The sequence below is a fragment of the Oncorhynchus gorbuscha genome, unplaced genomic scaffold, assembly GCF_021184085.1.
Source record: "Oncorhynchus gorbuscha isolate QuinsamMale2020 ecotype Even-year unplaced genomic scaffold, OgorEven_v1.0 Un_scaffold_2410, whole genome shotgun sequence".
Taxonomy (NCBI): Eukaryota; Metazoa; Chordata; class Actinopteri; order Salmoniformes; family Salmonidae; genus Oncorhynchus; species Oncorhynchus gorbuscha.
Window position 1 is genome coordinate 22501 of NW_025746930.1, and position 15000 is coordinate 37500.

At 52.9% G+C, this 15000-nt stretch overlaps 2 protein-coding genes across 6 annotated transcripts in view; both read right to left on the reverse strand.

The window, feature by feature from the left end:
• The window catches only part of LOC124025749 (sodium/glucose cotransporter 5-like), a gene marked incomplete at its 3' end in the record, with an annotated part of 3891 nt that extends 1539 nt beyond the window's left edge, over positions 1 to 2352 (reverse strand). The window contains exon 1 of the mRNA XM_046339086.1: positions 1856 to 2352. Within this exon, the coding sequence (XP_046195042.1) occupies positions 1856 to 1966 (111 nt within the window). The remainder of the gene's footprint in view (positions 1 to 1855) is intronic.
• A 9986-nt stretch (positions 2353 to 12338) lies between these two features.
• The window catches only part of LOC124025751 (phosphoribosyl pyrophosphate synthase-associated protein 2-like), a 13336-nt gene continuing 10674 nt past the window's right edge, over positions 12339 to 15000 (reverse strand). For all 5 annotated transcript variants that reach the window (XM_046339087.1, XM_046339089.1, XM_046339091.1 and 2 more), the window contains 3 exons: positions 14032 to 14102; positions 13780 to 13926; positions 12339 to 12613 (listed from right to left, as the gene is read on the reverse strand). In XM_046339087.1, coding sequence (XP_046195043.1) covers positions 12455 to 12613; positions 13780 to 13926; positions 14032 to 14102 — 377 coding nt within the window. In that variant the 3' untranslated portion in view covers positions 12339 to 12454. The remainder of the gene's footprint in view (positions 12614 to 13779; positions 13927 to 14031; positions 14103 to 15000) is intronic.

Below are 15000 nucleotides of genomic sequence, written 5' to 3' on the forward strand. Positions count from 1 at the left end.
GTTACACAGTTACACACACCAGACAGAGTTCCATAGTTACACAGTTACACACACCAGACAGAGTTCCATAGTTACACAGAGTTACACACACACCAGACAGAGTTCCATAGTTACACAGTTACACACACACCAGACAGAGTTCCATAGTTACACACATCAGACAGAGTTCCATAGTTACACAGTTACACACACCAGACAGAGTTCCATAGTTACACAGTTACACACACCAGACAGAGTTCCATAGTTACACACACCAGACAGAGTTCCATAGTTACACAGAGTAACACACACCAGACAGAGTTCCATAGTTACACACACCAGACAGAGTTCCATAGTTACACACACACCAGACAGAGTTCCATAGTTACACACACACCAGACAGAGTTCCATAGTAACACACACCAGACAGAGATCCATAGTTACACACATCAGACAGAGTTCCATAGTTACACACATCAGACAGAGTTCCATAGTTACACAGTTACACACACCAGACAGAGATCCATAGTTACACACACCAGACAGCGTTCCATAGTTACAGAGTTACACACACAAACCAGACAGAGTTCCATAGTAACACACATCAGACAGAGTTCCATAGTTACACACACCAGACAGAGATCCATAGTTACACACACCAGACAGAGATCCATAGTTACACACACCAGACAGAGTTCCATAGTTACAGAGTTACACACACCAGACAGAGTTCCATAGTTACACAGAGTTACACAAACCAGACAGAGTTCCATAGTTACAGAGTTACACACACATCAGACAGAGTTCCATAGTTACACACATCAGACAGAGTTCCATAGTTACACACACCAGACAGAGTTCCATAGTTACACAGAGTTACACACACCAGACAGAGTTCCATAGTTACACAGAGTAACACACACCAGACAGAGTTCCATAGTTACACACATCAGACAGAGTTCCATAGTTACACAGAGTAACACACACCAGACAGAGTTCCATAGTTACACACACCAGACAGAGTTCCATAGTTACACACACCAGACAGAGTTCCATAGTTACACACACCAGACAGAGTTCCATAGTTACACAGAGTAGCACACAACAGACAGAGTTCCATAGTTACACACACCAGACAGAGTTCCATAGTTACACACACCAGACAGAGTTCCATAGTTACACACACACCAGACAGAGTTCCATAGTTACACACACACAGACAGAGTTCCATAGTAACACACACCAGACAGAGTTCCATAGTTACACAGAGTAACACACACCAGACAGAGTTCCATAGTTACACACACCAGACAGAGTTCCATAGTTACACACACACCAGACAGAGTTCCATAGTAACACACACCAGACAGAGTTCCATAGTTACACACATCAGACAGAGTTCCATAGTTACACACACACCAGACAGAGTTCCATAGTAACACACACCAGACAGAGTTCCATAGTTACACACATCAGACAGAGTTCCATAGTTACACACACACCAGACAGAGTTCCATAGTTACACACACACCAGACAGAGTTCCATAGTAACACACACCAGACAGAGTTCCATAGTAACACACACCAGACAGAGATCCATAGTTAGACAGATAGACAGATCATTAGGCAGGCAGGCAGGCAGGCAGGCAGGCAGGCAGGCAGGCAGGCAGGCAGACAGACAGGCAGGCAGACAGGCAGGCAGGCAGGCAGGCAGGCAGGCAGGCAGGCAGGCAGGCAGGCAGGCAGGCAGGCAGACAGACAGACAGACAGACAGACAGACAGACAGACAGACAGACAGACAGACAGACAGACAGACAGACAGACAGACAGACAGACAGACAGACAGACAGACAGACAGTATTAGGTAAGTCTCACCCAGATGCCGACGGCTACGTTGAGCAGGAAGTAAGCAGCGATGATGATGATGTCAGAGATACTGAAGGACTGGGACAGAGCAAAGAACTGGGTGGTGGAGTTGGACGCCATTACTGACCGATCACACTAACACACACACCTAACCCTAACAATAACACACACACACACACCTAACCCCAGACCTGACCACTGATTCACTAACCCCAGACCTGACCACTGATTCACTAACCCCAGACCTGACCACTGATTCACTAACCCCAGACCTGACCAATGCTGCAGACACTATGGAGAACGAGTAGGAGAGAGAGAGAACAGGGGCAGGAGATCGGGGGACATTGTGTCAATTGATGATTAAACACCTCTGCTAATGTGTGTTTAGAGAATCACGCTGACACACACACTACCTGCTGGCTGGGAGGTAATGGAGTGTGTTGTAGGTCACACATGAAGCTCGTGTGAGCAGAGTGGACTCAGGTCAGACACCACCAGAGTGGACCAGGTCAGACACCACCAGAGTGGACCAGGTCAGACACCACCAACAGTCAGCAGAGTGGACCCAGGTCAGACACCACCAGAGTGGACCCAGGTCAGACACCACCAGAGTTGACCCAGGTCAGACACCACCAACAGTCAGCAGAGTGGACCCAGGTCAGACACCACCAGAGTGGACCAGGTCAGACACCACCAGAGTGGACCAGGTCAGACACCACCAGGTCAGCAGAGTGGACTCAGGTCAGACACCACCAACAGTCAGCAGAGTGGACTCAGGTCAGACACCACCAACAGTCAGCAGAGTGGACTCAGGTCAGACACCACCAACAGTCAGCAGAGTGGACCCAGGTCAGACACCACCAGAGTGGACCCAGGTCAGACACCACCAGAGTGGACAGGTCAGACACCACCAACAGTCAGCAGAGTGTACTCAGGTCAGACACAATCAGAGTGGACCCAGGTCAGACACCACCAACAGTCAGTAGAGTGGACCCAGGTCAGACACCACCAACAGTCAGCAGAGTGGACTCAGGTCAGACACCACCAGAGTGGACCCAGGTCAGACACCACCAGAGTGGACCCAGGTCAGACACCACCAGAGTGGACCCAGGTCAGACACCACCAACAGTCAGCAGAGTGGACCCAGGTCAGACACCACCAACAGTCAGCAGAGTGGACCCAGGTCAGACACCACCAACAGTCAGCATAGTGTACCCAGGTCAGACACCACCAACGGTCAGCAAAGTGGACTCAGGTCAGACACCACCAGAGTGGACCCAGGTCAGACACCACCAACGGTCAGCAGAGTGGACTCAGGTCAGACACCACCAACAGTCAGCAGAGTGGACCCAGGTCAGACACCACCAACAGTCAGCAGAGTGGACCCAGGTCAGACACCACCAGAGTGGACCCAGGTCAGACACCACCAGAGTGGACCCAGGTCAGACACCACCAACGGTCAGCAGAGTGGACCCAGGTCAGACACCACCAGAGTGGACCCAGGTCAGACACCACCAGAGTGGACCCAGGTCAGACACCACCAACGGTCAGCAGAGTGGACTCAGGTCAGACACCACCAACAGTCAGCAGAGTGGACCCAGGTCAGACACCACCAACAGTCAGCAGAGTGGACCCAGGTCAGACACCACCAGAGTGGACCCAGGTCAGACACCACCAACAGTCAGCAGAGTGGACCCAGGTCAGACACCACCAGAGTGGACCCAGGTCAGACACCACCAGAGTGGACCCAGGTCAGACACCACCAGAGTGGACCCAGGTCAGACACCACCAACAGTCAGCAGAGTGGACTCAGGTCAGACACCACCAGAGTGGACCCAGGTCAGATACCACCAACAGTCAGCAGAGTGGACCCAGGTCAGACACCACCAGAGTGGACCCAGGTCAGACACCACCAACAGTCAGCAGAGTGGACCCAGGTCAGACACCACCAACAGTCAGCAGAGTGGACCCAGGTCAGACACCACCAGAGTGGACCCAGGTCAGACACCACCAGAGTGGACCCAGGTCAGACACCACCAGAGTGGACCCAGGTCAGACACCACCAGAGTGGACCCAGGTCAGACACCACCAGAGTGGACCCAGGTCAGACACCACCAGAGTGGACCCAGGTCAGACACCACCAACAGTCAGCAGAGTGGACTCAGGTCAGACACCATCAGAGTGGACCCAGGTCAGACACCACCAGAGTGGACCCAGGTCAGACACCATCAGAGTGGACCCAGGTCAGACACCACCAGAGTGGACCCAGGTCAGACACCACCAGAGTGGACCCAGGTCAGACACCACCAGAGTGGACCCAGGTCAGACACCATCAGAGTGGACCCAGGTCAGACACCACCAGAGTGGACCCAGGTCAGACACCACCAATAGTCAGCAGAGTGGACCCAGGTCAGACACCACCAACGGTCAGCAGAGTGGACTCAGGTCAGACACCACCAACAGTCAGCAGAGTGGACTCAGGTCAGACACCACCAACGATCAGCAGAGTGGACCCAGGTCAGACACCACCAACAGTCAGCAGAGTGGACCCAAGTCAGACACCACCAGAGTGGACCCAGGTCAGACACCACCAACAGTCAGCAGAGTGGACCCAGGTCAGACACCACCAGAGTGGACCTAGGTCAGACACCACCAGAGTGGACCCAGGTCAGACACCACCAGAGTGGACCCAGGTCAGACACCACCAGAGTGGACCCAGGTCAGACACCATCAGAGTGGACCCAGGTCAGACACCATCAGAGTGGACCCAGGTCAGACACCACCAGAGTGGACCCAGGTCAGACACCACCAATAGTCAGCAGAGTGGACCCAGGTCAGACACCACCAATGGTCAGCAGAGTGGACTCAGGTCAGACACCACCAGAGTGGACCCAGGTCAGACACCACCAGAGTGGACCCAGGTCAGACACCACCAACAGTCAGCAGAGTGGACTCAGGTCAGACACCACCAACGGTCAGCAGAGTGGACCCAGGTCAGAAACCACCAACAGTCAGCAGAGTGGACTCAGGTCAGACACCACCAACAGTCAGCAGAGTGGACCCAGGTCAGACACCACCAACAGTCAGCAGAGTGGACCCAGGTCAGACACCACCAACAGTCAGCAGAGTGGACCCAGGTCAGACACCACCAGAGTGGACTCAGGTCAGACACCACCAACAGTCAGCAGAGTGGACCCAGGTCAGACACCACCAGAGTGGACCCAGGTCAGACACCACCAACAGTCAGCAGAGTGGACCCAGGTCAGACACCACCAGAGTGGACCCAAGTCAGACACCACCAGAGTGGACCCAGGTCAGACACCACCAACAGTCAGCAGAGTGGACCCAGGTCAGACACCACCAGAGTGGACCCAAGTCAGACACCACCAGAGTGGACCCAGGTCAGACACCACCAACAGTCACCAGAGTGGACCCAGGTCAGACACCACCAACAGTCAGCAGAGTGGACTCAGGTCAGACACCACCAACAGTCAGCAGAGTGGACCCAGGTCAGACACCACCAGAGTGGACTCAGGTCAGACACCACCAGAGTGGACCCAGGTCAGACACCACCAACAGTCAGCAGAGTGGACTCAGATCAGACACCACCAACACCATTACTGGTCCAACACTCTAACCACTAAGCTACCTGCTGGTTACTAGCCCAACGCTCTAACCACTAGGCTACCTGCTGGTTACTAGTCCAACGCTCTAACCACTAGGATACCTGCTGGTTACTGGTCCAACGCTCTAACCACTAGGATACCTGCTGGTTACTAGTCCAACGCTCTAACCAATAGACTACCTGCTGGTTACTAGTCCAACGCGCTAACCACTAGACTACCTGCTGGTTACTGGTCCAACGCTCTAACCACTAGACTACCTGCTGGTTACTGGTCCAACGCTCTAACCACTAGACTACCTGCTGGTTACTAGTCCAACGCTCTAACCACTAGACTACCTGCTGGTTACTGGCCCAATGCTCTAACCACTAGGCTACCTGCCTCTAACCACTAGGATACCTGCTGGTTACTAGTCCAACGCTCTAACCACTAGGCTACCTGCTGGTTACTGGTCCAACACTCTAACCACTAGGCTACCTGCTGGTTACTGGCCCAACACTCAAACCACTAGGCTACCTGCTGGTTACTGGCCCAACACTCAAACCACTAGGCTACCTGCTGGTTACTGGCCCAACACTCAAACCACTAGACTACCTGCTGGTTACTAGTCCAACACTATAACCACTAGGCTACCTGCTGGTTACTAGTCCAACCCTCTAACCACTAGGCTACCTGCTGGTTACTGGTCCAACACTCTAACCACTAGGCTACCTGCTGGTTACTAGTCCAACACTCTAACCACTAGGCTACCTGCTGGTTACTGGTCCAACACTCTAACCACTAGGCTACATGCTGGTTACTAGTCCAACGCTCTAACCACTAGGCTACCTGCTGGTTACTGGTCCAATGCTCTAACCACTAGGCTACCTGCTGGTTACTGTTCAAACCCTCTAACCACTAGGATACCTGCTGGTTACTGGTCCAACGCTCTAACCACTAGGATACCTGTTGGTTACTGGTCCAACACTCTAACCACTAGGATACCTGTTGGTTACTAGTCCAACGCTCTAACCACTAGACTACCTGCTGGTTACTAGTCCAACGCTCTAACCACTAGACTACCTGCTGGTTACTAGTCCAACGCTCTAACCACTAGACTACCTGCTGGTTACTAGTCCAACGCTCTAACCACTAGACTACCTGCTGGTTACTAGTCCAACGCTCTAACCACTAGACTACCTGCTGGTTACTAGTCCAACGCTCTAACCACTAGACTACCTGCTGGTTACTAGTCCAACGCTCTAACCACTAGACTACCTGCTGGTTACTAGTCCAACGCTCTAACCACTAGACTACCTGCTGGTTACTAGTCCAACGCTCTAACCACTAGACTACCTGCTGGTTACTAGTCCAACGCTCTAACCACTAGACTACCTGCTGGTTACTAGTCCAACGCTCTAACCACTAGACTACCTGCTGGTTACTAGTCCAACGCTCTAACCACTAGACTACCTGCTGGTTACTAGTCCAACGCTCTAACCACTAGACTACCTGCTGGTTACTAGTCCAACGCTCTAACCACTAGACTACCTGCTGGTTACTAGTCCAACGCTCTAACCACTAGACTACCTGCTGGTTACTAGTCCAACACTCAAACCACTAGGCTACCTGCTGGTTACTGGTCCAACGCTCTAACCACTAGGATACCTGCTGGTTACTGGTCCAACGCTCTAACCACTAGGATACCTGCTGGTTACTAGTCCAACGCTCTAACCACTAGACTACCTGCTGGTTACTAGTCCAACGCGCTAACCACTAGACTACCTGCTGGTTACTGGTCCAACGCTCTAACCACTAGACTACCTGCTGGTTACTGGTCCAACGCTCTAACCACTAGACTACCTGCTGGTTACTAGTCCAACGCTCTAACCACTAGACTACCTGCTGGTTACTGGCCCAATGCTCTAACCACTAGGCTACCTGCCTCTAACCACTAGGATACCTGCTGGTTACTAGTCCAACGCTCTAACCACTAGGCTACCTGCTGGTTACTGGTCCAACACTCTAACCACTAGGCTACCTGCTGGTTATTGGCCCAACACTCAAACCACTAGGCTACCTGCTGGTTACTGGCCCAACACTCAAACCACTAGGCTACCTGCTGGTTACTGGCCCAACACTCAAACCACTAGACTACCTGCTGGTTACTAGTCCAACACTATAACCACTAGGCTACCTGCTGGTTACTAGTCCAACGCTCTAACCACTAGGCTACCTGCTGGTTACTGGTCCAACACTCTAACCACTAGGCTACCTGCTGGTTACTAGTCCAACACTCTAACCACTAGGCTACCTGCTGGTTACTGGTCCAACACTCTAACCACTAGGCTACATGCTGGTTACTAGTCCAACGCTCTAACCACTAGGCTACCTGCTGGTTACTGGTCCAATGCTCTAACCACTAGGCTACCTGCTGGTTACTGTTCAAACCCTCTAACCACTAGGATACCTGCTGGTTACTGGTCCAACGCTCTAACCACTAGGATACCTGCTGGTTACTGGTCCAACACTCTAACCACTAGGATACCTGCTGGTTACTAGTCCAACGCTCTAACCACTAGACTACCTGCTGGTTACTAGTCCAACGCTCTAACCACTAGACTACCTGCTGGTTACTAGTCCAACGCTCTAACCACTAGACTACCTGCTGGTTACTAGTCCAACGCTCTAACCACTAGACTACCTGCTGGTTACTAGTCCAACGCTCTAACCACTAGACTACCTGCTGGTTACTAGTCCAACGCTCTAACCACTAGACTACCTGCTGGTTACTAGTCCAACGCTCTAACCACTAGACTACCTGCTGGTTACTAGTCCAACGCTCTAACCACTAGACTACCTGCTGGTTACTAGTCCAACACTCAAACCACTAGGCTACCTGCTGGTTACTGGTCCAACACTCTAACCACTAGGCTACCTGCTGGTTACTAGTCCAACACTCTAACCACTAGGCTACCTGCTGGTTACTAGTCCAACGCTCTAACCACTAGGATACCTGCTGGTTACTACGCTCTAACCCTGTGGGTTACTAGTCCTACGCTCTAACCCTGTGGGCTACTGGCCCTACGCTCTAACCCTGTGGGTTACTGGCCCTACGCTCTAACCCTGTGGGTTACTGGTCCTACGCTCTAACCCTGTGGGTTACTGGCCCTACGCTCTAACCCTGTGGGTTACTGGTCCTACGCTCTAACCCTGTGGGCTACTGGTCCTACGCTCTAACCCTGAGGGTTACTGGTCCTATGCTCTAACCCTGTGGGTTACTGGTCCTACGCTCTAACCCTGGGGTTACTGGTCCTACGCTCTAACCCTGCGGGTTACTGGTCCCTACGCTCTAACCCTGCGGGTTACTGGCCCTACGCTCTAACCCTGCGGGTTACTGGTCCTACGCTCTAACCCTGCGGGTTACTGGTCCCTACGCTCTAACCCTGCGGGTTACTGGTCTTACGCTCTAACCCTGTGGGTTACTGGCCCTACGCTCTAACCCTGCTGGTTACTGGTCCTATGCTCTAACCCTGCTGGTTACTGGCCCTACGCTCTAACCCTGTGGGTTACTGGCCCTACGCTCTAACCCTGTGGGTTACTGGTCCTTCTGGTGTGTTTGTGTGTCTAGGTAACATCCGTTGGTCAGTGTGTTTTAGAGAAACAGATGGCTCTGACGTCACACACACACACTGCCATCACCATCAATCACACACACACACACACACACACCACACACACAGACACACCACACACACACACTGCCATCACCATCAATCACACACACACACACACACACCAGTAAACACACACACACAGACACACACACACAGACACACATCACACACACACACACACACACACGCACGCACGCACGCACACACACACACACACACACACACACACACACACACACACACACACACACACACACACACACACACACACACACACACACACACACACACACACACACACACACACACACACACACACCAGGCAGGAGAAGTGAACATGCTCAACATCAATCATCCAGCTGAATAAATACATCAACTGGAATACAGAACAGACCAGAGGAGGCTGGTGGGGAGGCTGGAACACAGTACAGACCAGAGGAGGCTGGAATACAGAACAGACCAGAGGAGGCTGGTGGGGAGGCTGGAACACAGTACAGACCAGAGGAGGCTGGAATACAGTACAGACCAGAGGAGGCTGGTGGGGGAGGCTGGAACACAGTACAGACCAGAGGAGGCTGGTGGGGGAGGCTGGAATACAGTACAGACCAGAGGAGGCTGGTGGGGGAGGCTGGAATACAATACAGACCAGAGGAGGCTGGTGGGGAGGCGGGAATACAGAACAGACCAGAGGAGGCTGGTGGGGGAGGCTGGAATACAGAATAGACCAGAGGAGGCTGGTGGGGGAGGCTGGAATACAGTACAGACCAGAGGAGGCTGGAATATAGAACAGACCAGAGGAGGCTGGTGGGGGAGGCTGGAACACAGAACAGACCAGAGGAGGCTGGTGGTAGGAGGCTGGAATACAGAACAGACCAGAGGAGGCTGGTGGGGGGGAGGCTGGAATACAGAACAGACCAGAGGAGGCTGGTGGGGGAGGCTGGAATACAGTACAGACCAGAGGAGGCTGGAATACAGAACAGACCAGAGGAGGCTGGTGTGGAGAGGCTGGAGTACAGAACAGACCAGAGGAGGCTGGTGTGGAGAGGCTGGAGTACAGAACAGACCAGAGGAGGCTGGTGTGGAGAGGCTGGAGTACAGAACAGACCAGAGGAGGCTGGTGGGGGAGGCTGGAATACAGTACAGACCAGAGGAGGCTGGTGGGGGAGGCTGGAATACAGTACAGACCAGAGGAGGCTGGTTGGAGGAGGCTGGAATACAGAACAGACCAGAGGAGGCTGGTTGGAGGAGGCTGGAACACAGTACAGACCAGAGGAGGCTGGTGGGGGAGGCTGGAATACAGAATAGACTAGAGGGGGCTGGTGGGGGAGGCTGGAATACAGAACAGACCAGAGGAGGCTGGTGGGAGAGGCTGGAATACAGAACAGACCAGAGGAGGCTGGTTGGAGGAGGCTGGAATACAGAACAGACCAGAGGAGGCTGGTGGGAGAGGCTGGAATACAGAACAGACCAGAGGAGGCTGGTTGGAGGAGGCTGGAATACAGAACAGACCAGAGGAGGCTGGTGGGGGAGGCTGGAATACAGAACAGACCAGAGGAGGCTGGAACACAGCCTAGGACAGGTCTGACAACAGGGTAGGGCAGGTCTGACAACAGGGTAGGACAGGTCTGATAACAGGGTAGGACAGGTCTGATAACAGGGTAGGACAGGTCTAATAACATCATTTCACTGTGAGGTCTACTACACCTGTTGTATTCAGCATTTCACTGTGAGGTCTACTACACCTGTTGTATTCAACATTTCACTGTGAGGTCTACTACACCTGTTGTATTCAGCATTTCACTGTGAGGTCTACTACACCTGTTGTATTCAGCATTTCACTGTGAGGTCTACTACACCTGTTGTATTCAACATTTCACTGTGAGGTCTACTACACCTGTTGTATTCAGCATTTCACTGTGAGGTCTACTACACCTGTTGTATTCAGCATTTCACTGTGAGGTCTACTACACCTGTTGTATTCAGCATTTCACTGTGAGGTCTACTACACCTGTTGTATTCAGCATTTCACTGTGAGGTCTACTACACCTGTTGTATTCAGCATTTCACTGTGAGGTCTACTACACCTGTTGTATTCAGCATTTCACTGTGAGGTGTACTACACCTGTTGTATTCAGCATTTCACTGTGAGGTCTACTACACCTGTTGTATTCAGCATTTCACTGTGAGGTCTACTACACCTGTTGTATTCAGCATTTCACTGTGAGGTGTACTACACCTGTTGTATTCAGCATTTCACTGTGAGGTCTACTACACCTGTTGTATTCAGCATTTCACTGTGAGGTCTACTACACCTGTTGTATTCAGCATTTCACTGTGAGGTCTACTACACCTGTTGTATTCAGCATTTCACTGTGAGGTGTACTACACCTGTTGTATTCAGCATTTCACTGTGAGGTGTACTACACCTGTTGTATTCAGCATTTCACTGTGAGGTCTACTACACCTGTTGTATTCAGCATTTCACTGTGAGGTCTACTACACCTGTTGTATTCAGCATTTCACTGTCAGGTGTACTACACCTGTTGTATTCAACATTTCACTGTGAGGTCTACTACACCTGTTGTATTCAGCATTTCACTGTGAGGTCTACTACACCTGTTGTATTCAGCATTTCACTGTCAGGTGTACTACACCTGTTGTATTCAACATTTCACTGTGAGGTCTACTACACCTGTTGTATTCAGCATTTCACTGTAAGGTCTACTACACCTGTTGTATTCAGCATTTCACTGTGAGGTCTACTACACCTGTTGTATTCAGCATTTCACTGTGAGGTCTACTACACCTGTTGTATTCAGCATTTCACTGTAAGGTCTACTACACCTGTTGTATTCAGCATTTCACTGTGAGGTCTACTACACCTGTTGTATTCAACATTTCACTGTGAGGTCTACTACACCTGTTGTATTCAGCATTTCACCTGTTCGGCGAACGTGACAAATAAACTTTGATTTGAAAACATCTGCTGCACAAATACCGACAAACAATTCGTTTTTATTTTGGCAGAAAATAAACGTGCATATGTGTGTGTAGTCTGTGGTGTGTGTGTGTAGTCTGTGGTGTGTGTGTGTGTGTGTGTAGTCTGTGGTGTGTGTGTGTGTGTGTGTAGTCTGTGGTGTGTGTGTGTAGTCTGTGGTGTGTGTGTGTAGTCTGTGGTGTGTGTGTGTAGTCTGTGGTGTGTGTGTGTGTGTGTGTGTGTGTGTGTGTGTGTGTAGTCTGTGGTGTGTGTAGTCTGTGGTGTGTGTGTGTGTGTGTAGTCTGTGGTGTGTGTGTGTGTGTGTAGTCTGTGGTGTGTGTGTGTGTGTGTATCAGTCGTCAGCTCCTATGTTGTGGAACAGACAAGACATTGACTCTCCACAGTGGATCCTCCGTACAGCTTCAGACAGGATCAGAGAAACATCAACCGTCTTTATCTTACAGCACTGGAGCTTCTGGGACGAGTGGGGAATCGTGTTGGTTACCACCACCTAGAGAAGAGAGAGACAGAGACAGACAGACGGGCAGAGAGACAGACAGACGGACAGATAGACAGACGGGCAGAGAGACAGACAGACGGGCAGAGAGACAGACAGACAGACGGGCAGAGAGACAGACAGACGGGCAGAGAGAGAGACTAAATCAAGAGAATCATGAGAAAACTAATAAAGCTCCAACTAGACAGACAGACCCTCCCCTCCGTTCCCGTCCCCTCCCCTCCATTCCCCTCCCCTCCGTTCCTGTCCCCTCCCCTCCGTTCCCGTCCCCTCCCCTCCGTTCCCGTCCCCTCCGTTCCAGTCCCCTCCGTTCCCCTCCCCTCCGTTCCCTCCCCTCCGTTCCCTCCCCTCCGTTCTCGTCCCCTCCGTTCCGTCCCCTCCCCTCCGATCTCGTCCCCTCCCCTCCGATCTCGTCCCCTCCGTTCCCGTCCCCCCCTCCCCCCGTTCCCGTCGCCTCCGTTCCCCTCCCCTCCGTTCCCCTCCGTTCCCCTCCCCTCCCCTCCCCTTCCCGTTCCCGTCCCCTCCGTTCTCGTCCCCTTACCTCCGTTCCCGTCCCCCTCCGTTCGTCCCCCTCCCCTCCGTTCCCGTCCCCCTCCGTTCCCTCCCCTCCGTTCCCGTCCCCTCCGTTCTCCTCCCCTCCGTTCCCGTCCCCTCCGTTCCCCTCCCCTCCGTTCCCGTTCCCTCCATTCCCATCCCGTTCCCGTCCCGTTCCCCTCCGTTCCCGATCCCTCCGTTCCCGTCCCCTCCCGTTCCCCTCCCCTCCCGTTCCAGTCCCCTCCCGTTCCAGTCCCCTCCGTTTCCGTCGCCTCCCCTCCGTCCCCTCCATTCCCATCCCCTCCGTTCCCGTTCCCCTCCTGTTCCCGTCCCCGTCCCCTCCCGTTCCCGTCCCCTCCCGTTCCCCTCCGTTCCCGTCCCGTCCCCTCCCCACCCCCTCCTATCCTGTCCCCTCCATTCCCGTCCCCTCCAATCCCGTCCCCTCCCCACCCCCTCCTATCCCGTCCCCTCCGTTCCCGTCCCCTCCGTTCCCGTCCCGTCCCCTCCCCTCCGTTCGTCGTCCCCTCCGTTCCCGTCCCCTCCGTTCCGTTCCCCTCCGTTCCGTTCCCCTCCGTTCCGTTCCCCTCCGTTCCGTTCCCCTCCCCTCCGTTCCGTTCTGCTCTTACCTGACTAATGGCTGACTCCTGGAGGATTCTGGGAGCGTCCGCAGACAGGATGGCATGTGTTGCCATGGCGATGATCGGCCCCGCCCCCCTCTCCCTCAGCATCTCCGCTGCCGCCACAAAACCCACTGCATCATCGATGATGTCATCCTGACATACACACACACACCAGGTTAACGCACATACACACCTCCCCCGTCCTGCCCTGACGATGTCACACAGCCTCCTCCCCGACCTCTGACCCCAGCCACTCACCACGATGATGGCGATGCGTCCGGCCACATCTCCCACGGCTGTGATAGGATGCTTCTCCTTAGGGATACAGACTGACAGAGAGAGAGACGGTAGAGGCCCTTTATCTACTGACCCAGAGTCAGATGCTCTCCTTAGGGATACAGACTGACAGAGAGAGAGACGGTAGAGGCCCTTTATCTACTGACCCAGAGTCAGATGAAGTCCTTTATCTGTCTCCTCACCACGCGCTCTCACCACTGGTGTCCCCCAGGGCTCTGTTCTTGGCCTTCTCCTATTCTCGCTATACACCAAGTCACTTGGCTCTGTCATAACCTCACATGGTCTCTCTTATCATTGCTATGCAGACGACACACAACTAATCTTCTCCTTTCCCCCTTCTGATGACCAGGTGGCGAATCGCATCTCTGCATGTCTGGCAGACATATCAGTGTGGATGACGGATCACCACCTCAAGCTGAACCTCGGCAAGACGGAGCTGCTCTTCCTCCCGGGGAAGGACTGCCCGTTCCATGATCTCGCCATCACGGTTGACAACTCCATTGTGTCCTCCTCCCAGAGCGCCAAGAACCTTGGCGTGATCCTGGACAACACCCTGTCGTTCTCAACCAACATCAAGGCGGTGGCCCTTCCTGTAGGTTCATGCTCTACAACATCCGCAGAGTGGACCCTGCCTCACACAGGAAGCGGCGCAGGTCCTAATCCAGGCACTTGTCATCTCCCGTCTGGATTACTGCAACTCGCTGTTGGCTGGGCTCCCTGCCTGTGCCATTAAACCCCTTCAACTCATCCAGAACGCCGCAGCCCGTCTGGTGTTCAACCTTCCAAAGTGGCTGTTCCACTGGATGTCATAAGGTGAATGCACCAATTTGTAAGTCGCTCTGGATAAGAGCGTCTGCTAAATTACTTAAATGTAAATGTAAAATCTACTGACCCAGAGTCAGATGAAGTCCTTTATCTACTGACCCAGAG